The sequence below is a fragment of the Nerophis ophidion genome, linkage group LG07 (genome assembly GCF_033978795.1).
Source record: "Nerophis ophidion isolate RoL-2023_Sa linkage group LG07, RoL_Noph_v1.0, whole genome shotgun sequence".
Classification (NCBI taxonomy): Eukaryota; Metazoa; Chordata; class Actinopteri; order Syngnathiformes; family Syngnathidae; genus Nerophis; species Nerophis ophidion.
Window position 1 is genome coordinate 68890970 of NC_084617.1, and position 21796 is coordinate 68912765.

The 21796-nt window shown below is 41.7% G+C and overlaps 1 protein-coding gene across 2 annotated transcripts in view; it reads left to right on the forward strand.

The window, feature by feature from the left end:
• tacr1a (tachykinin receptor 1a) overlaps positions 1-17314 on the forward strand; it is a 104623-nt gene extending 87309 nt beyond the window's left edge. The window contains exons 3-6 of one of the 2 annotated variants that reach the window (XR_009807586.1): positions 991-1141; positions 4836-5032; positions 14235-14675; positions 14786-17314. Coding sequence is in view for 1 of the 2 variants with exons in the window: in XM_061906983.1 (XP_061762967.1) it covers positions 991-1141; positions 4836-5032; positions 14235-14610 (724 nt within the window). In the remaining variant the exon portion in view is untranslated. Of the gene's footprint in view, positions 1-990; positions 1142-4835; positions 5033-14234 lie in introns of both variants that reach the window. The other variant, XM_061906983.1, reaches the window with a different exon arrangement.
• Positions 17315-21796: the final 4482 nt, after the last annotated feature.

The following is a 21796-nucleotide window of genomic DNA, read 5'->3' on the forward strand; positions in this document are numbered from 1 at the left end:
CCACTTCATTAGGTACACCCACGCTATGGCCGAATAGCGTCAATAGCTATTCGCTCAATAACTTCAATTTCTTCTTCAATTTCGTTTTCGCTATCTGCCTCCATACTCCGACCATCCGTTTCAATACATGCGTAATCTGTTGAATCGCTTAAGCCGCTGAAATCCGAGTCTGAATCCGAGCTAATGTCGCTATATCTTGCTGTGGTAACCGCCATGTTGTTTGTATTGGCAGCCCTGTATGACGTCACAGGGAAATGGATAGTGGTTTCGAAGATAGCGAAAATAAGGCACTTTAAAACTTTATTTAGGGATACTCCGAGACCGGTAAAACTTTGAAAAAAAAATTCAAAAAATACAAAAAGCCACTGGGAACTAATTTTTATTGTTTTTAACCCTTTTGAAATTGTGATAATGTTCCCCTTTAATGACATTGACAGGTAGTGGTGACAATAATCCAGCACCGACTGGAGGGGAAGGCAGCTTTAAATAATAGCTGGCTGATTGACACCAGGTGTGGCCCTGTGCCAATCAGCCACAGCTGAAGGGAAAAAGCCATCAGGGATAACAGCAGGAAATAAAGATAAAATAAGAGCGCTGACAGGAAATAAGACAAACACAGACGAAAAACTAAAACATGACCAACCTGTCAGGGACAAACCTGACACATTCAAGGCTTAGGCAAAATATGGAGATATATATCGTGTATCGCGATGTGGCCTAAAAATATCGAGATATTAAAAAAAGGCCATATCGCCCAGGCCTACATTCAACTGTACATCTTCTTTCTCAGAGGCATCTATCCGCTTTTTCTAATCGAGCTTTGCTTTTCGACGATTAATCAATACCGTTTCCATTTCACACGTACAAGCTTCTCTATTGATCTTAAAAAATAAAGTTTTCCCTTCTGCAACTTTTGACATCAGGAAGAAGTTTGCCAAGATGTGACAAAAGAGCATGTGGAATTAATGAGGGGTGTGTGTATTTCCACAGGTATTATGTGTGTGTGGCCATCCTGATCTACTTCCTTCCCCTGTGTGTGATGGGTTGCGCTTATTTGGTGGTGGGACTCACGCTCTGGGCCAGTGAAATCCCAGGAGACTCCTCTGACCGCTATAAGGAGCAGCTGACTGCCAAACGCAAGGTAAGCTGCCTTTATTTGCCTTAACGAAATTATAAATTGTTAATAAAATTGGTGCTTGTTATGGTTTGTATTGATGTGGGAATGTGTTTTTTTTTCTTGTGGTCTGTAATAATATCATACATTTCGTGAGTATGAACAATATACTTCATAGAAATGTTTGTTATCTACAAACTCCGTTTCCATATGAGTTGGGATATTGTGTTAGATGCAAATATAAACGGAATACAATGATTTGCAAATCATTTTCAACCAATATTCAATTGAATATGCTACAAAGACAAGATATTTGCTGTTCAAACTCATAATGCAAATAATAATTAACTTAGAATTTCATGGTTGCAACACATGCCAAAGTAGTTGGGAAAGGGCATGTTCACCACTGTGTTACATCACCTTTTCTTTTAACAACACTCAATAAACGTTTGGGAACTGAGGAAACTAATTGTTGAAGCTTTAAAAGTGGAATTCTTTCCCATTCTTGTTTTATGTAGAGCTTCAGTCGTTCAACAGTCCGGGGTCCCCGCTGTCGTATTTTACGCTTCATAATGCGCCACACATTTTTAATGGGAGACAGGTCTGGACTGCAGGCGGGACAGGAATGTACACGCACTCTTTTTTTTTAAGCCACGCTGTTGTAACATGTGTTGAATGTGGCTTGACATTGTCTTGCTGAAATAAGCAGGGGCGTCCATGAAAAAGGCGGCGCTTAGATGGCAGCATATGTTGTTCTAAAACCTGTATGTACCTTTGAGCATTAATGGTGCGTTCACAGATGTGTAAGTTTCCCATGCCTTGGGCACTAATGCATCCCCATACCATCACAGATGCTGGCTTTTGAACTTTGTGTCGATGACAGTCTGGATCAGGGGTGCCCATTACGTCGATCGTGAGCTACCAGTCGACCGCAAGGGGTGTGTCAGTCGATCTCGAGCCAGGCTTTTAAAAAAAATAGACCTAAAAATTAGTGATCATCAATCTTCACCAAGACGTCACTTAAATGACATTCACGGTACCGGAGGGTCTTGTGAGATGACGCTGGCTGCTGCAAGATCATTATTATTAAAATATGACCGAGAGGAAGGCGAGAAACACTTTTTATTTCAACAGACTCTCGCGCCGTACCTTCCGTCAAAACTCTAAAGGCCGACTGCACATTTCCTATCTTCACAATAAAAGCCCTGCTTCATGCTGCCTGCGCTAACTAAATACAGAGTCTCCGGAAAACTGGCGTGCACAAGCGATGCCTCAGAAAGCTGGCGTGCACATCACTTGTGCACGCCAGCTTTCCGAGACTCTTATTTTGTTAGCGCAGGCAGCATGAAGCAGGGCTTTTATTGTGAAGATAGGAAATGTGCAGTCGGCCTTTAGAGTTTTGACAGAAGGGACGGCGCGAAAGTCTGTTGAAATAAAAAGTGTTTCTCGCCTTCCTTTCTGTCATTTTTTCATAATAATGAACTGGCAGCAGCCAGCGTCATCTCACAAGACCCTCGGGTGCCGTGAATGTCAATCAAGCAAGCTACGGAATTTGCCGCCAATGTTTTTCTTGTAAAGTGTATGGAAGCCGGATGAATTAGATGCCAACCACTTTCATGTGGTATTGTACAGAAAGGACAACTTTTTTTCTCCTCCATTTGAAAATGTGGGCGTTATCATCATTACTGTCTGATTCCAATCAATGCAAGTCATCAGAATCAGGTAATACACCAACTTATATTCTTGTCTTCGTGAAAGAAAGACATCTATATGTGTTACACATGCTTGTATTATCATTAAACACATTTAACTTGTTTACAAAAATGTCTCTTTCATAAATAAATAAATATAAATGATATATATAAATGAGGTAGATCCCCTCAAGTTGGTCAATTGAAAAGTAGCTCGCCTGCAGAAAAAGTGTGGGCACCCCTGGTCTGGATGGTTCGCTTCCCCTTTGGTCGGGATGACAAGATGTCGAATATTTCCAAAAACAATTTGAAATGTGGACTCGTCAGACCACAGAACACTTTTCCACTTTGCATCAGTCCATCTTAGATTATCTCGGGCCCAGAGGAGCCGGCGGCGTTTCTGGATGTTGTTGATAAATGGCTTTCGCTTTGCATTGTAGAGCTTTAACTTGTACTTACAGATGTAGCGACCAACTGTATTTAGTGACAGTGGTTTTCTGAAGTGTTCTTGAGCCCATGTGGAGATATCCTTTAGAGATTGATGTCGTTTTTTGATACTGTGCCGTCTGAGGAATCGAAGGTCACGGTCATTCAATGTTGGTTGCCGGCCATGCCGCTTACGTGGAGTGATTTCTCCAGATTCTCTGAACCTTTTGATGATATTATGGACCGTAGATGTTGAAATCCCTGAATTTCTTGCAATTGCGCTTTGAGAAACGTTGTTCTTAAACTGTTTGACTGTTTGCTCACGCAGTTGTGGACAAAGGGGTGTACCTCGCCCCATCCTTTCTTGTGAAAGACTGAGCATTTTTTTAGGAAGCTGTTTTTATACCCAATCATGGCACCCACCTGTTCCCAATTAGCCTGCACACCTGTGGGATGTTGCAAATAAGTGTTTGATGAGCATTTTTCAACTTTATCAGTATTTATTGCCACCTTTACCAACTTCTTTGTCACGTGTTGCTCTCATGAAATTCGAAAGTTAATGATTATTTGCAAAAAATAAAAAAGGTTTATCAGTTTGAACATCAAATATGTTGTCTTTGTAGCATATTCAACTGAAAATGGGTTGAAAATTATTTGCAAATCATTGTATTCTGTTTATATTTACATCTAACACAATTTCCCATCTTAGATTATATTGGGCCCAGAGAAGCCGGTGGCGTTTCTGGATGTTGTTGATAAATGGCTTTCACTTTGCATTGTAGAGCTTTAAATTGCACTTACAGATGTAGCGACAAACTATATTTAGTGACAGTGGTTTTCTGAAGTGTTCCTGAGCCCATGTGGTGATATCCTTTAGAGATTGATGTCGGTTTTTGATACAGTGCCGTCTGAGGGATCGAAGGTCACGGTCATTCAATGTTGGTTTCCGGCCATGCCGCTTACGTGGAGTGATTTCTCCAGATTCTCTGAACCTTTTGATGATATTATGGACCATAGATGTTGAAATCCCTAAATTTCTTGCAATTGCACTTTGACAAACGTTGTTCTTAAAATGTTTGACTGTTTGCTCACGCAGATGTGGACAAAGGGGTGTACCTCGCCCCATCCTTTCTTGTGAAAGACTGAGCATTTTTTTAGGAAGCTGTTTTTATACCCAATCATGGCTCCCACCTGTTCCCAATTAGCCTGCACACCTGTGGGATGTTCCAAATAAGTGTTTGATGAGCATTTTTCAACTTTATCAGTATTTATTGCCACCTTTCCCAACTTCTTTGTCACTTGTTGCTGGCATCAAATTCTAAAGTTAATAGTTATTTGCAAAAAAAAAAATGTTTATCAGTTTGAACATCAAATATGTTGTCTTTGTAGCATATTCAACTGAAAATGGGTTGAAAATGATTTGCAAATCATTGTATTCTGTTTATATTTACGTCTAAGACAATTTCCCAACTCATATGGAAACGGGGTTTGTAATATACAAGCAGTAAGCCATTAACTAAGAGTCTTCCCTAACCCAAGGGTTAGGTTTAGGGTTGTGCTGCATCAACATTCTGTCTGACCAGGTGTGTATGTTTGTGTTACAGGTGGTAAAGATGATGATCGTGGTGGTTTGTACCTTCGCCATCTGCTGGCTGCCTTACCACGTCTACTTCCTGTTGCACCAGTTTTTTCCTGACATGTTTGAGGAAAGATTCATCCAGCAAGTCTACTTGGCCATCATGTGGTTGGCTATGAGCTCCACCATGTACAACCCCATCATCTACTGCTGCCTCAACAACAAGTCAGCATCCACACTCTATAATTATCATCTTGCTTTTTCAACTGAAACAGATCACTAAGACCCTCCTGACAACCATTTATTCGTCTCCATTGTATTTCACCTTGGTCTTGGGCCGATATGTTATGGTTTACTGTCACATTTTTAACCCAAAATATTTCTTTGTGGGGTGATAAAAAATGGTGGTAGCTCAGCTTCACAGCTTTAAATGGTTCTGGGACATTCCTTGTCCAAGATACTTGTATCCCAAGGCAATGTTACACATTGAAATAAATTTAATCTGGGCTCACAAAAAAAAAAAAATCAAAATTTTAACACGTAATTACAAAAAAATAAATAAATAAAATAAAATGAAGAATAATGTGATGACTGGTGGGCATGGTAACGCCGGGTTTGTCCCTCCGTGGATGCAGTGACGTGAACACAACAAAGGTAGGATCTTAAAATATTTATTTAACAAAAAGAGAGCTCTGAACAGAAATACTGGACCTAATAAAAAAGGCAAACCAAAACACGCTAGTATGAAAACTAGGAAATACAAACAGAAAACTAAACTTGGCATGAAAGCACAAAAATGCGAAAACAAAAACAATTAGCATGTGAGCTAAGAAAAGGCAGGTGGCTTAGCATATGAGCTAGCGAGAATAAACGTAGAAAAAGTAGCAGTCGTCACTTGTTGCATGAGAACAAATTAGGACCCGAGAATGAGTGAACAGAAAAGGCGAGCTTAAAAAAGGACGTAATCAACAGGGACAGGTGTGCAGGGACCGTGATTGTAGCAGGTGAACTAATGAGTTACCATGGTGACGGACTAAACAGGAAATAAAGAGGGCAAACAGGGTGACACAAAAATGCAACAATAAACCATAATATGGGAAGATTGGAGTACGGATCTTAACAAATAATGTATTAAAAACAATACAATAGAGCAGGTTTGGGCAATTATTTTGAGAGAAAAAATGTATCTGGATTTTTAGGAACTCTAATCCAAAACCTCACAATAAATTTCCGATAGAATGCTGAAAACGTTGCTACAGACCACCTTCAAAAACGTAATTTTCAATTTTCAATTGCCAATCAGGCTACTATTTATGCCTGCCTCGCCTCCAGTCAGGGCTCGATGATTGTATCCTGTATCCTGTTTCCTGTAACCTTTTATCCTGTTTCCTGGTTTTTGATTGATTGATTGATACTTTTATTAGTAGATTGCACAGTACAGTACATATTCCGTACAATTGACCACTAAATGGTAGCACCCGAATAAGTTTTTCAACTTGTTTAAGTCGGGGTCCACGTTAATCAATTCATGGTTACCTACTCAGTGGCCTAGTGGTTTTAGTGTCCGCCCTGAGATCGGTAGGTTGTGAGTTCACACCCCGGCCGAGTCATACCAAAGACTATAAAAATGGGACCCATTACCTCCTTGCTTGGCACTCAGCATCAAAGGTTGGAATTGGGGGTTGAATCACCAAAAATTATTCCCACTGCTCCCTTCACCTCCAGGAGGGAATAAGTATAGCTCGGTTGGTAGAGCGGCCATGCCAGCAACTTGTGGGTTGCAGGTTCGATTCCCGCTTCCGCCATCCTAGTCACTGCCATTGTGTCCTTGGGCAAGACACTTTACCCACCTGCTCCCAGTGCCACCCACACTGGTTTGAATGTAAAAATTAGATATTGGGTTTCACTATGTAAAGCGCTTTGAGTCACTAGAGAAAAAGCACTATATAAATATAATTCATTTCACTTGAGTCAAATGCAGAGAATCATTTTGACGATCATTGGTAATTTAACTTTTTTCCTGTTGGCTGTTTCCTGATTCCTGAGTCCCTACATGTGTACTTACCAGTTGCCCAATTAGTTTTTCGACATTAAAATCATGTTTTCCTGGGCTACGCCTGCCATCTTGAGGTTCAAGACCGATGCCAGTCCCTGACAGAATCAACGAGCCCTGACTGGAGGGTGAGGCAGGCATAAATAGTAGCCTGATTGGCAACTGCAACCAAGATGTGCCAGGCTGCCAATCAGGGACAGGTGAGGGAGACATGCAGGAAACGGAACTAAAAAAAGAGAGCTGACAGGAAATAAACACGAACTGTCAGTAACAAGCCTGACACAATCAATCAAAGTATATTTACATAGCCTTTAGTAACAAGCACCTAAACAGGCTGCACAAACCAGAAAGACATTCCTTGCTCTGAAACTCACATCCAGGCAAGGAAAACCTCCAAATTCCTAAAATGGGGTCAGGGTAACAAACCTTGGAAAGGGGCCCGGAGATGTGGGGACCCCTTTACTGGTGAATGGCTGCAATGGATGTTGACAGAGTACAGTTGTTGAATTCAAAGCGCTACTGTACATAAAAATTGGTGAAGTCAATCAAGTGTGACGACCCGACTCTCACACTGACTGGAGATGGCTTTTGTCACCAGGACTTTGTTTGACAAAAACAAGACAGATGTTGAACTCCGTGCTTAGTTTTCCACTGGGGCCACCGGATTATTGTCTCCGTGCTGTCACACTTTGGGTGTTTCCATCTCTGAAATGAATTTAGCCTGAAGGATGAAATTATGTGAGCGTCCTGATAAAAGCTAGTCATTTTTTATAAAATACGCATCGACTTTTGTCTCCGGAAATTGGATGATCTCAATGATGGCTATCTCCTTCCATCTACCATAAATCTCTTCTTATCTATTTCCATCTCCTCTCCTTGTGATTCCACACGGCATCACCTCAACCATGTCTGATTTGTATACTGTAAACATTGCATTAGGACATGGAAATGAACACCTGCCAACGTATAAAATATTCATCATCATTGTTTACCAGGCATATCACCCAATTAGCGCCATTTATTTGTTGAAACGCTCTCAAAATAAACTTGAATTCTTCAACTTCAACACTTATCTCTGACAATACACATAGGTAGATAGATCTTTATTGTCATTGCACAAGTACAAAGAAACATTTTTTTCAGCATAAACATGTTCAAGATTAGACAAACAATCTTTCTTACGTGGGGTTTTACGCAGTTTACTGCGGGGTTTGTTCTCCCGGGATGCAAACGGACTACTCTGGACCAGGCGTGAAGGTAGGAACATACCGTATTTCCTTGAATTGCCGCCGGGTATATAGTATGCGCCTGACTAGAATTACTGCCGGGTCAAACTCGTTTCACAAAATAATTAGTGCTTGCTTATTAGCATTACCGCCGGCTTAGGATTAACGCCGTGTCAAACTCGTTTCGCAAAGTATTATTTTTATTGGCGCATGTCTAGAATTTCAGCCGGGTCAAACTCGTTTCGCCAAATAATTAGCATGTGCCTACAATTTCCACCGGGTCAAACTCGTCACGTCACGAGTCATCATTTTCAAAATGGAGAAGGCTGATTTCAATAATTTGAAATCGCATAAAGGGGAGAAGATTAAGAGCTATTCAGTAGGATTTAAGGTCCAAGCTATTGAATATGCTAAAAAGAACAGTAAGCAGCTATATTTTGTTAATATACCGTAGCTATGTGTGTCAAATATGAGTCATTAAATGACTCCTACTTCCTGGTGGTAGAGGGCGCTAGTGATCCTTCTTGCGACTACTCGGCTGCAGAAGAAGTGACAACAAGCAGCAAGAGTGAGCAGCGTGTGTTTATTTTTTCCTCTCGCTTGCACTTTTAACATGGAGGATTATATATCTAAAATAAAACAGTTTTCTAAACTGGACTTTCAATCGAAGCAAGAGGTAATAAAGCAAGATCTCCATCGAGACAGAGAGACTTTTAAAACTGAAGAAAGATAAGGAAGACTTCTATAAACAAGTTATCGATGCTTTTGATCAGAAGGAGCTGCGCATGGACTTCATTTATAAGTAAAGGTAAGACCATAATAACGTTTTTTTTTTTACGATGGTATTCTTACATCACACTCAAATTTATAAGCGCAGGCCTAAATTTACCACATGCCTTTGGTAAGCGCCGGAGTGAGAAGAGGTTTTAAATTAATTGGCGCCCCGGCGGCAATTCAAGGAAATACGGTATTTAATTATTTGACTCAAAAGTGAAAACAAAAAGGCCGCAAAAGGCGAAGGCAAAACTTAACGCAGGATAAAAAAAACTAACACTTAGACAGAAACTATGGACATGAAATAAAACTTGCTAACTGTGGCATGAATAAACAAAACTTTCTTGGCAAGGCATGAGACAAACAATACAGAGCATGAATCTATGGCTTGAATAGAGCAGCGTGAACTAAGCATGAAAGGGCAATGTCGCCAGGTCGACTAACTGGCAAAAAGAGGCTTAAATAATAGTCTTGATAAGAAACATGTGCGCGGTCCAAACACCAGAGGCAGGTACGATCTGCAACAGAACCGACTTGAGACGCATGTGTTGTGCTGAAAACACCGGCAGTAACAGTGACTGTTTGCTGGAATGATCCGGAGACCAGAATATGCATGTTGCAAGAGTAGGAAGGTCTGAGCAGTCATGGATGGGTTTGGGAAGAGAGTACCACTGGAGAAGGCTCGATCACCCCAGGTCCGGAGCTTGGTTCTGAGTGGTTGGGAGAGGAGGTTAGTTGTGGAGGGGCTCTGTGGGTGAGGAAGAGGATTTTAAAGTGGATCCGGTGAGGAACGGGGAGCCACTGGAGTTTCTGAAGGACCGGGATGATGTGCTCAAGGAAGCGGGTGGCAGAGTTTTGAATGTACATCCATCCATCTTCTTCCGCTTATCTGAGGTCGGGTCAAAGCAAGGAAGCCCAGACTTCTTTCTCCCCAGTCACTTCGTCCAGCTCTTTCCGGGGGATCTCAAGGCGTTCCCAGACCAGCCGGGAGACATAGTCCTCCCAACCTGTCCTGGGTTTTCCGCGTGGCCTCCTACCGGTTGGACGTGCCCTAAACACCTCCCTATTGAGGCGTTCGGGTGGCATCCTGACCAGATGCCCGAACCACCTCATCTGGTTCCTTTCCATGTGAAGGAGCAGCGGCTTTACTTTGTGTTCTTCCCGGATGACAGAGCTTCTCACCCTATCTCTAAGGGAGAGCCCCGCCACACGGCGGAGGAAACTCATTTTGGCCGCTTGTACCCGTGATCTTGTCCTTTCGGTCATGACCCAAAGCTCATGACCATAGGTGAGGATGGGAACGTAGATCGACCGGTAAATTGAGAGCTTGGACTTCCGGCTCAGCTCCTTCTTCACCACAACGGATCGATACAGAGTCCGCATTACTGAAGGTACTTGAACTCTTCCACTTGGGCCTGTATGATCAGTGTCAGAGCTCGGTCCGCATTGCCGGCAGTAAGTCGGACACGTTTCCAGGGTTGGACTCCGCCAAGGCTGTCCTTTGTCAACTTTTATGGACAGAATTTCTAGGCGTAGTCAAGGCGTTGAGGGGATCTGGTTTGGTGGCTGCAGGATTAGGTCTCTGCTTTTTGCAGATGATGTAGTCCTGATGGTTTCATCTGACCGGGATCTTCAGCTCTCACTGGATCGGTTCGCAGCCGAGTGTGAAGCGACCGGAATGAGAATCAGCACCTCCAAGTCCGAGTCCATGGTTCTCGCCCTAAAAAGGGTGTAATGCCATCTCCGGGTTGGGGAGGAGACCCTGCCCCAAGTGGAGGAGTTCAAGTACCTAGGAGTGTTGTTCACGAGTGAGGGAAGAGTGGATCGTGAGATCGACAGGCGGATCGGTGCGGCGTCTTCAGTAATGCGGACGTTTTACGGATCCATTGTGGTGAAGAAGGAGCTGAGCCGGAAGGCAAAGCTCTCAATTTACCGGTCGATCTACGTTCCCATCCTCACCTATGGTCATGAGCTTTGGGTCATGACCGGAAGGATAAGATCACGGGTACAAGCGGCCGAAATGAGTTTCCTCCGCCGTGTGCCGGGGCTCTCCCTTAGAGATAGGGTGAGAAGCTCTGCCATCCGGGAGGAACTCAAAGTAAAGCCGTTGGTCCTCTACTTTGAGAGGAGCCAGATGAGGTGGTTCGGGCATCTGGTCAGGAGGCCACCCGTACGCCTCCCTAGGGAGGCCTTTCGGGCACATCCGACCGGTAGGAGGCCACGGGGAAGACCCAGGACACGTTGGGAAGACTATGTCACCCGGCTGGCCTGGGAACGCCTCGGGATCCCCTGGGAAGAGCTAGACGAAGTGGCTGGGGTGAAGGAAGTCTGTGTTTCCCTGCTTAGGCTGTTGCCCCCGGGACCCGACCTCGGATAAGCGGAAGAAGATGGATGGATGGATGGACAGAATTTCTAGGCGCAGTCAAGGCGTTGAGGGGTTCCGGTTTGGAGGCTGCAGGATTAGGTCTCTGCTTTTTGCAGATGATGTGGTCCTGATGGCTTCATCTGGCCGGGATCTTCAGCTCTCACTGGATCGGTTCGCAGCCGAGTGTGAAGCGACCGGAATGAGAATCAGCACCTCCAAGTTTGAGTCCATGGTTCTCGCCCGGAAAAGGGTGGAGTGCCATCTCCGGGTTGGGAAGGAGATCTTGCCCCAAGTAGAGGAAGTTTTGAATGTATTTGAGTTTATTGAGTATTTCGCAAGATGAGCCATAGAGGATGCTGTCATGGTAATCGAGTCTGGAGGTGATGAAGGCATGGATCAGGGTTTCATCCGCAGAGAAGGAGAGGGATGGACGGAGACGGGCATTATTTTTGAGGCGTAAGAAAGCAGTTTTTGTAATGTGGTTGATGTGGTGTTCAAAAGAGATTTAATATTGAATGTATCAAATGTGATGATTATTTAATGAACCTCAATGGAAACAAGCCTTTTGGCTTTCCGTGCCTTAAATTTGCCTTTTTAAAGCATTACATAGATTCAATTCTTTAAAGGCCTACTGAAATGAGATTTTCTTATTCAAACGGGGATAGCAGGTCCATTCTATTTGTCATACTTGATCATTTCGCGATATTGCCATATTTTTGCTGAAAGGATTTAGTAGAGAACATCGACGAGAAAGTTCGCTAATAAAAAAGCTTTGCCTGTACCGGAAGTAGCAGACGATGTGCGCGTGACGTCACGGGTTGTGGAGCTCCTCACATCTGAACATTGTTTACAATCATGGCCACCAGCAGCGAGAGCGATTCGGACCGAGAAAGCGACGATTTCCCCATTAATTTGAGCGAGGATGAAAGATTCGTGGATGAGGAAAGTGAGAGTGAAGGACTAAATGGTAAATGGGTTATACTTGTATAGCGCTTTTCTACCTTCAAGGTACTCAAAGCGCTTTGACACTATTTCCACATTCACCCATACACACACACATTCACACACTGATGGCGGGAGCTGCCATGCAAGGCCCTAACCACGAACCATCAGGAGTAAGGGTGAAGTGTCGTGCTCAAGGACACAACAGGCGTGACGATGTTGGTAGAAGGTGGGGATTGAACCAGGAACCCTCAGGTTGCCGGCACGGCCACTCTCCCAACCGCGCCACACCGTCCCCAAACTAGATTAGAAAGGGGAAAAAAAGACGAGAGCAGTGGGAGCGATTCAGATGTAATTAGACAAATTTACTAGGATAATTCTGGAAAATCCCTATCTGCTTATTGTGTTGCTAATGTTTTAGTGAGATTATATGGTCGTACCTGTACAACCTGAAGGTCGGCCCCCCCACCTTTCTTCAGCACCAGTCAACGAGTGTTGGCGATGCCCTTCTCTGCCCTTCGCAAAGGGACCCTCTTCGAAACGCGATCTTTCGAAAGGATCGCTGCATAATACACTGTACTTTGTGTGTGTTTGGTCCAATCCAACCGTGTTCGCTTGACCGCTCTGTTCCATAGTAAAGCTTGACTGTCATCTTTCGGGAATGTAAACAATGAAACACTGGCTTTCCACCTACAGCTTTCTTCTTTGATGTCTCCATTTTCCAGTGAACAAATTGCAATAGATCCAGCAACACAGAAGTCCAGAATACTGTGGAATTTCGCGATGAAAACAGACGAGCTAATAACTGGGGACGATGCTGGGACAAAATGTCCTCGACTGTCATCTTTCGGGAATGTAAACAATGAAACACCGGCTTTCCACCTACAGCTTTCTTCTTTGATGTCTCCATTTTCCATTTTCCATTTTCCATTGAACAAATTGCATTAGATTCAGCAACACAGAAGTCCAGAATACTGTGGAATTTCGCGATGAAAACAGACGAGCTAATAACTGGGGACGATGCTGGGACAAAATGTCCTCGGCTGTCATCTTTCGGGAATGTAAACAATGAAACACTGGCTTTCCACCTACAGCTTTCTTCTTTGATGTCTCCATTTTCCATTTTCCATTGAACAAATTGCATTAGATTCAGCAACACAGAAGTCCAGAATACTGTGGAATTTCGCGATGAAAACAGACGAGCTAATAACTGGGGACGATGCTGGGACAAAATGTCCTCGACTGTCATCTTTCGGGAATGTAAACAATGAAACACTGGCTTTCCACCTACAGCTTTCTTCTTTGATGTCTCCATTTTCCCTTTTCCATTGAACAAATTGCATTAGATCCAGCAACACAGAAGTCCCGAATACTGTGGAATTTCGCGATGAAAACAGACGAGCTAATAACTGGGGACGATGCTGGGACAAAATGTCCTCGACTGTCATCTTTCGGGAATGTAAACAATGAAACACTGGCTTTCCACCTACAGCTTTCTTCTTTGATGTCTCCATTTTCCATTTTCCAATGAACAAATTGCAATAGATTCAGCAACACAGAAGTCCAGAATACTGTGGAATTTCGCGATGAAAACAGACGAGCTAATAACTGGGGACGATGCTAGGACAAAATGTCCTCGACTGTCATCTTTCGGGAATGTAAACAATGAAACACTGGCTTTCCACCTACAGCTATCTTCTTTGATGTCTCCATTTTCCATTTTCCATTGAACAAATTGCATTAGATTCAGCAACACAGAAGTCCAGAATACTGTGGAATTTCGCGATGAAAACAGACGAGCTAATAACTGGGGAAGGATGCTGGAACAATATGTCCTCGACAATCCGTGACGTCAGCCGCAAAATTTTAAATTGCAATTTGGTAAATTAACCCGGCCGTATTGGCATGTGTTGCAATGTTAATATTTCATCATTGATATATAAACTATCAGACTGTGTGGTCGGTAGTAGTGGGTTTCAGTAGGCCTTTAAAATGTCAATAAACTTCTCAATCAATCAATAATAGATGTGGATGAATACGTTTAATTTTGTCGTACTTCCTCCCCAGGTTCCGTGCAGGTTTCAAACAAGCTTTCCGCTGCTGTCCCTGTGTCCCCCAAGGCTCGTACGAAGGCCTCGAACTCAAGTCCACCCGCTACTTTCAAACCCAAACCAGCATCTACAAGGCAGGCCGGATGGAGTCCACCGTGTCCACAGTCGTGCAGGCGGGAGACGAAATGGAGCGATCCAAGCCCAAAGCCCGGGTCGCCCCTGGGCCTGCAGGCGCCGGTGTGTCGGCGAGACCGCAAAGCTGCTCTCTGGATCTCACCTCCAACGGGTCGTCCTCTCGGAGCGCCTCCAAAACGGCGTCTGAGGCGTCGAGCTTCTACTCCAACAACAACCTTCCAGAGCGGGCGTCGCGCACCAGCAGCGAGAGGATGTGAGTCCTTGGCCTGCGTCACGTCGCCACAAAAAGATGACACGGCCGAGTGAATTATTGATTTTGCAGGTGAGAAAGAGAACTCGGTCCTCACTTGTTCGACCCACTGTTACCGATGGTAGAAGAGAGCACATTCCACTTTGAAAAGCTGATGCAGGAAACTTTTCTGCTCGTCACAGCAGGGAAGCTTCACACATTCTTCAGCTCACAAGTCTATTTTAGAGCCAACTTGACACCGGCAAGGCTGTCAATGCAGCGACTCCTCAGTCCACAGCGGAGGGACCGAGACGGAGGAACTTCTGAGGTATTTTCTGGGGCCCGTTGAGCCAAGTAGGACACGTCAAGAGCGGGCACCTGTTTGGCTCAAGGGAGACCAGACAGATGCTGCCGAAAGCTTGTGATTGTTACCTGAAGCGTGTCATCCAGCTAAACAATGAACAGCTGCCAGCGTCCTGTGTGTGTGTCTGTGTGTGCCACAAAAAAACGCTCCAGAGACTGAAAACTGTCTGAAGAACTGAAGAGAACAACAACTGTAACAGGAATGTGGTGTCCCTAAATCCCACTCTGATATGTGTCTTGCATTCTGAACACCACACACACATGTACAGCTTTGTTGAACACTTATGTACTGACATATTTACCAAGTCGGTTGCAGCCTGCCGTCGGCTACATTTTTGCACACCCTGTAGCGTAAAAATAAGAGTTAGACCCTAAATTAGATCGGAACTGATATTAGATCGGAAGTGATAGGTTGCTGTGAAACTGTAAATGGTTTGTAGATTTTGAAATGAATTATATTGTACTGTATTTTGTATATTATATGATGATATATATATTTAACACTTGGTTCCTTATCCATAATCTCTACTACTACTATAATATTAACAAAATAAACAAGTACGTACTATTAAAAAAAGATAAAACATGTCTGTAAACTCAATATCCACAAGCTGAACAAAAATAGGTGAATGTTATGATTCTGGGAGTAGTTTGCAGGAGTGCAGTGGAACACGTTTAAGTCGGTCTAAGTTCGGTTGGGTAGAGTGACCGTGCCAGCAACTTGAGGGTTCCAGGTTCAATGCCCGCTTCCGCCACATTCGTCGCTGCTGTTGTGTCCTCGGGCAAGACCCTTTACCCACCTGCTCTCAGTGCCATTCACACTGGTTTAAATGTAACTTCGATATTGGGTTTCTCGATGTAAAAGTGCTTTGAGTCACTAGAGAAAAGCGCTATATAAAAATATAATTCACTATGTTGACTAACTCATCCAGACCTGGTCTCTAAAACATCTTCAAAACCCTCCTTTTTATATACACACTGCAAGTGTGTACATAATGTAGTAACAGACACCTTCATTAATTAGTTGCTTATTAAAGTGATACTGACTAATTAAAACCATTAATTGTGGGTTCTTCCGAGGATGTTGTAGTCGTAATGATTTGTGCAGTCCTTTGAGACATTTGTGATTTGGGGCTATATAAATAAACATGGATTGATTGATTGATTGATTAATTAGTTCCTTATTAAAGTAACAAAGACTTAATTTAGAGTTATTTGGACACTAAGGAAACATATAAGGGTTAGGGTTACTAATAAGCAATAATTCTGAGGTTATTGAGGGAAGACTCTTAGTTAATGGCTTACTGGTTGTATAATAAGGCCATGCAGAATAAGGCATTAATAAGTACTTAATAATAACCAATCCAGACCCAATATGTTACTAATTTGCATTTTAATAAGCAACTAATTGACTCTTAGTTAATGGCTTACTGGTTGTATAATAAGGTAATGCAGTATAAGTCATTAATAAGTACTTAATTATGACTAATTAAGAGCCAATGTGTTACTAATTTGCATTTTAATAAGCAACTAATTGACTCTTAGTTAATGGCTTACTGCTCGTATAATAAGGCCATGCAGAATAAGGCATTAATAAGTACTTAATAATGACTAATCAAGACCCAATATGTTACTAATTTGCATGTTAATAAGCAACTAATTGACTCTTAGTTAATGACTTACTGGTGGTATAATAAGGCCATGCAGAATAAGGCATTAATAAGTACTTAATAATGACTAATTAAGAGCCATTATATTACTAATTTGCATGTTAATAAGCATATAATTGACTCTTAGTTAATGACTTACTGGTTGTATAATAAGGCATTACTAGGTACCTAATAATGACTAATTAATAGACAATATGTTACTAATTTGCATGTTAATAAGCAACTAATTAATGATGAATATGTTCCCCATACTAAAGTGTTACCAAATTATCATCTGAAAACATCCATCCATCCATTTTCTACCACTTATTCCCCTTTTGGGGTCGCATAGGGGGGCGCTGGTGCCTATCTCAGCTACAATCGGGCGGAAGGCGGGGTACACCCTGGACAAGTCCCCACCTCATCGCAGGTCTTATGAAAACAGACTCATCTAAATAAGAATATGGAATATGGAAAATGATATCAAAAAATTGTTGAAAAATTATTTGTTTTTGTTATTGTTCTCTTTTTCCGTTACGTCAATGACCTTTTGCGTCGATGTCAGTCAACGAGTCGGAGGGGCGTCAACTTAAGCGCGTTCCACTGTTTACAACTGTAGTGCCTCGAACTGAAAGTTGTTATATACTCATGTCGAATTAAATGTTGTGTACAGTAAATAAAATTAGGTGATGAATTTTGTCACCACTGATTCCTTCTTCAGGAAGACACTCATTTATGACAGCAAACTTGTCAAGAAATATAAGGCAGCGTACTGTGATGACTCATTAATATTGACCCACGCTACGTTTCAATGGTTTAATGACGAAAGATATAAAACTATGTCGTGTTTCCGATATTATTACCATTGTTAAATGTGGTGTTTTTATTATGAATGTCGACGTTATGTCGTGAATGTAGCTGATATTGACATGTCATTCTGCTCCATCAATGAAGCACGCGTACACACTTCTGCATACGGCAGCGGTCTCAAACTAAATTTACCCGGGGGCCACAGGATGCAGAGTCTGAGTGAGGCTGGGCCGCAAGAAAAGATTACTTAAAAAAATATGTTTAAATGTCTTTGTGAACGACTTTCCCTGTCGCTCGGGTTCCATGGACCACTCAGGAAGGACATCTCGCTTGAGCAGGTTTTTTCAAATAAGAGAAGTCTTTTTCGCAGTCGTCGCTCCCACTGATCTCTCCTCCGTCTCGCTCTTCAGCCGCACCGTCGTCGTCTGCGTCTTGCTCTTTCTCTCTTTCGCTCCTCATCCACTGCTGCAGGCTCTCCATCTCCTTCTGCCCCGATCTCTCCTCCTTCTCCCCTTTTATACATCATGCGGAGATAAGTTAATTGTTTCCCGGTGTGCGAGCCACGCACCTGATCTCGCTCGTAACGTCGCTCCCGGCACGCCCCGCCTCTTTGCTCATCCGCATTCTCCGCCTCTTCGCCGCCATCTTGGGCCAGGCCCCAGCGTGGCCCGCCCCGCTGCTCGTTCACCGGCTGTGCCTCCCCACAGTTTTTATTTTTATTTTCAACACAAAATCAAATCAAAATATAAATGAAACAAAATGAGAATTAAATAATGTGAGGCAATGCAAATTAAACGATTAAAAAAAACAAAAAAACGGTTTGAATTGGTCCAGGTTGTGGGGACTAATATTACTGACGGACAGGTTTCGCGGTGTGACTGCAGTCAAGCATGTACGAAAACCCTCGTCTCCATGGCAACGTTTCTGTCGCTTTCACTCATTTGCCACTTCTCCACTAACGCAGGGGTAGGCAACCCAGAACATTGAAAGAGCCATTTTGGACCCAAATAACAAAAATTGTCTCGGTCTGGAGCCACCGGGAGAGGTTTATGGGTGGGGGCTCGCCGTGGAGTTTACAGTTACGGTAGCACAATTGGCCCCGAACGGCTAACATCACGACTAACGTGTTACATGTCCGATTCTCCCAGCGCCTCTCTGTCGGAGTCTCAGCGCTGGGGTCCAGTGCACCACAGTTTTGTATTGTCGCTCGGTCCTTCGGCGGAGTGCTTCGGAAGCTACCGGGCACACTCAAACAGTGACAGAGAGAAAGAGAGAGAGTGAGCATGTGGGTGAGGGAGGAAAACGGCATGCAGGTCTAGTGGAAAAGCGGCAAGACGTTTCTCTGCTTGCATCACGCAAGTGACATGGATGTTCGGCCTTCGAGAGCCACATACCACACCGTGATTGGTAGATTCCTTCAGCTCCGCACACAACGCTGTCAAGCGCCATTCATATAAAACTCGCGGGCCGCACTAACATTAAACTTTCATATTAAGGTGGGGGCGGCAATTGGCCCGCGGGCCGCGTGTCTGTGACCCCTGGCGTACAGCCATGCACGTTATGGTCAAGGGACGCACACTGTTGTGCACACAACCATGCAGACACAGTTGTGCACACAACCATGCACACACAGTTGTGCACGCAGCCATGCACGGTGTTGCTAAGCGCACAGCGAGGGTGAAAGGCCAAGGCAAGAAGAGTGGCAGCTCGCTCTGCTGGAGTCCAGGAAAAGGACAGTTGGATAACATCAGGATCATATCACATCCTGCAGGCTTAAACACACACACACACACACACACACACACACACACACACACTTATGACACACCACGCGGCCGTTGTGTGAAGCCACACGCTGACCGCTGTTCAAATTCAGGAGCGGGGTTCATGAGGGATTTGCAACCAATGAAGATGCATTCACAGAATCGAATCAGTGTTTTTTTTAAAACAACCTCAAGAAAACATGAAGGGGTTTTTATAATAGTGGCCAGCATTAGGCAACACACACATACGTAAAGACACACACACACATACACGTACACACACGTAAACACACACACACACACGTACACACAGTGATCACCTGTTGAAATGCGTCATTTCTCCCCCTTACTTCCCCCGAGCTCCCTGGTCTATTCTCGACATACAAAAGCTGCTATTTTAAATTCCAACGTCATCAGATGTGAACCCGATACGCACACGCACACACAAAACACACACACACACTCACGTGGGAAGCAGCACAACTTAACGATGGCAATCTTTGTTTTGCAATTGGGTTTTGGTGACTTGGAATGAAAACATTAGCAATTTGTATTTTATATATATATATATATATATATATGCATGTATACATATATATATACATATACATATATATATATATATGTATACACATATATATATATATATATATATGTACATACATATGCATGTATATATATGTAAGTATATATATATATATATATATATATATATATATATATATGTATGTATATATATAAATGTATATGTATATATGTATATGTATGTACATATGCATATATACATACATACATATGCATGTATATATATATATATGTAAGTATATATCTATATATATGTATGTATGTATATATATATATATATATATATGTAAGTATATATCTATATATATGTATGTATGTATATATATGCATGTATATATGTATATGTATGTATGTATGTGCATGTATGTATATATGCATATATGTATGCATATATGTATATATATTTATATGCATATATATACACACACACATATATATATATATATATATATATATAAATTCATACATATACATGTATGTATATATATACATACATATATATATACATATATATATATATATATATGTAAGTATATATCTATATATATATATATGCATGTATATGTATATATGTATAAGTATGTAGAGGTATGTATATATGCATATATGTATGCATATATATATATATATATTTATATGCTTGTATATGTATATATATATATATATATATATATATATATATATATATATATGTGTAAGTATATATCTATATATATATGCATGTATATGTATGTAGAGGTATGTATATATGCATATATGTATGCATATATATATATATATTTATATGCGTGTATATGTATATATATATATATATATATATATATATATATGTATATATATATATATATATATATATATATGTAAGTATATATCTATATATATATATGCATGTATATGTATATGTATGTAGAGGTATGTATCTATGCATATATGTATGCATATATGTATATATATATATATTTATATGCATGTATATATATATATATCTATATATATCTATATATATATATATATATATATATATATATATACATACATATGTAAAATTGCTAATGTTTTCATTCCAAGTCACCAAAACCAAATTACAAAATTAAGTATCACAGCAAAGATTGATGGAGATTGAAGATATGTATATATTCCTTATAAATATATACATATATAAACCCACCTCTACCTGGACTGCGCCAAGGACTCCACCAACCTGGACGTGCTGGAGGAGTACGGCATCAAGTACATCCTCAACGTCACGTCCAACCTGCCCAACCTCTTCAAGAACGTACATATATATATATATATATATATATATATATATATATATATATATATATATATATATATATATATATATATATATATATATGTATGTGTGTATATATACATATATATATATTAGGGGTGTAAAATGTAATCAGTGCAAATCACACAGGATTTTTTTATCCTAATTCGAAATATGGCCGCTGTAATCGTGCAAGATCTCCGTGCTGACGTACTACAACGGAGCAACATGTCAAACCGCATCTAAAGAGTTTACAAACAATGCTGAAGATTCTGGACTTGTGATGCAGCTTCTGGTATTTTTTTTTATTCAGCTGATTGTCGTAATCATGACACGATGTCACCTTGTTTTTACCATGAATTGATTAACGTGGACCTTGACTTAAACAAGTTGAAAAACATATTCGGGTGTTACTATTTAGTGGTCAATTGTACGGAATATGTACTGAACTGTATAATCTACTAATAAAAGTTTCAGCTGGCTCTGCATACGCCACTTAAAGGGGGAACTGCACTTTTTGGGGGGAATGTTGCCTACATTCGCAATCACTATGACGATGGATGTATTTTTTATTTAATGCATTTGACATAGTAAACAAATAAATGAAGTATTTCAGCTTCCACGCTGAAGCTGCTGTTTGGTGTACGTGGTGGCACTTTATTGTATCTTGTACTTGTGTTATTGTGGTGTTGTAACGCCTTACTTGATGCACAGTCTGCTTTTATCCGAGCAAACAGCAGGAATTACCCTGGTAGCGTTTCCAAAAGT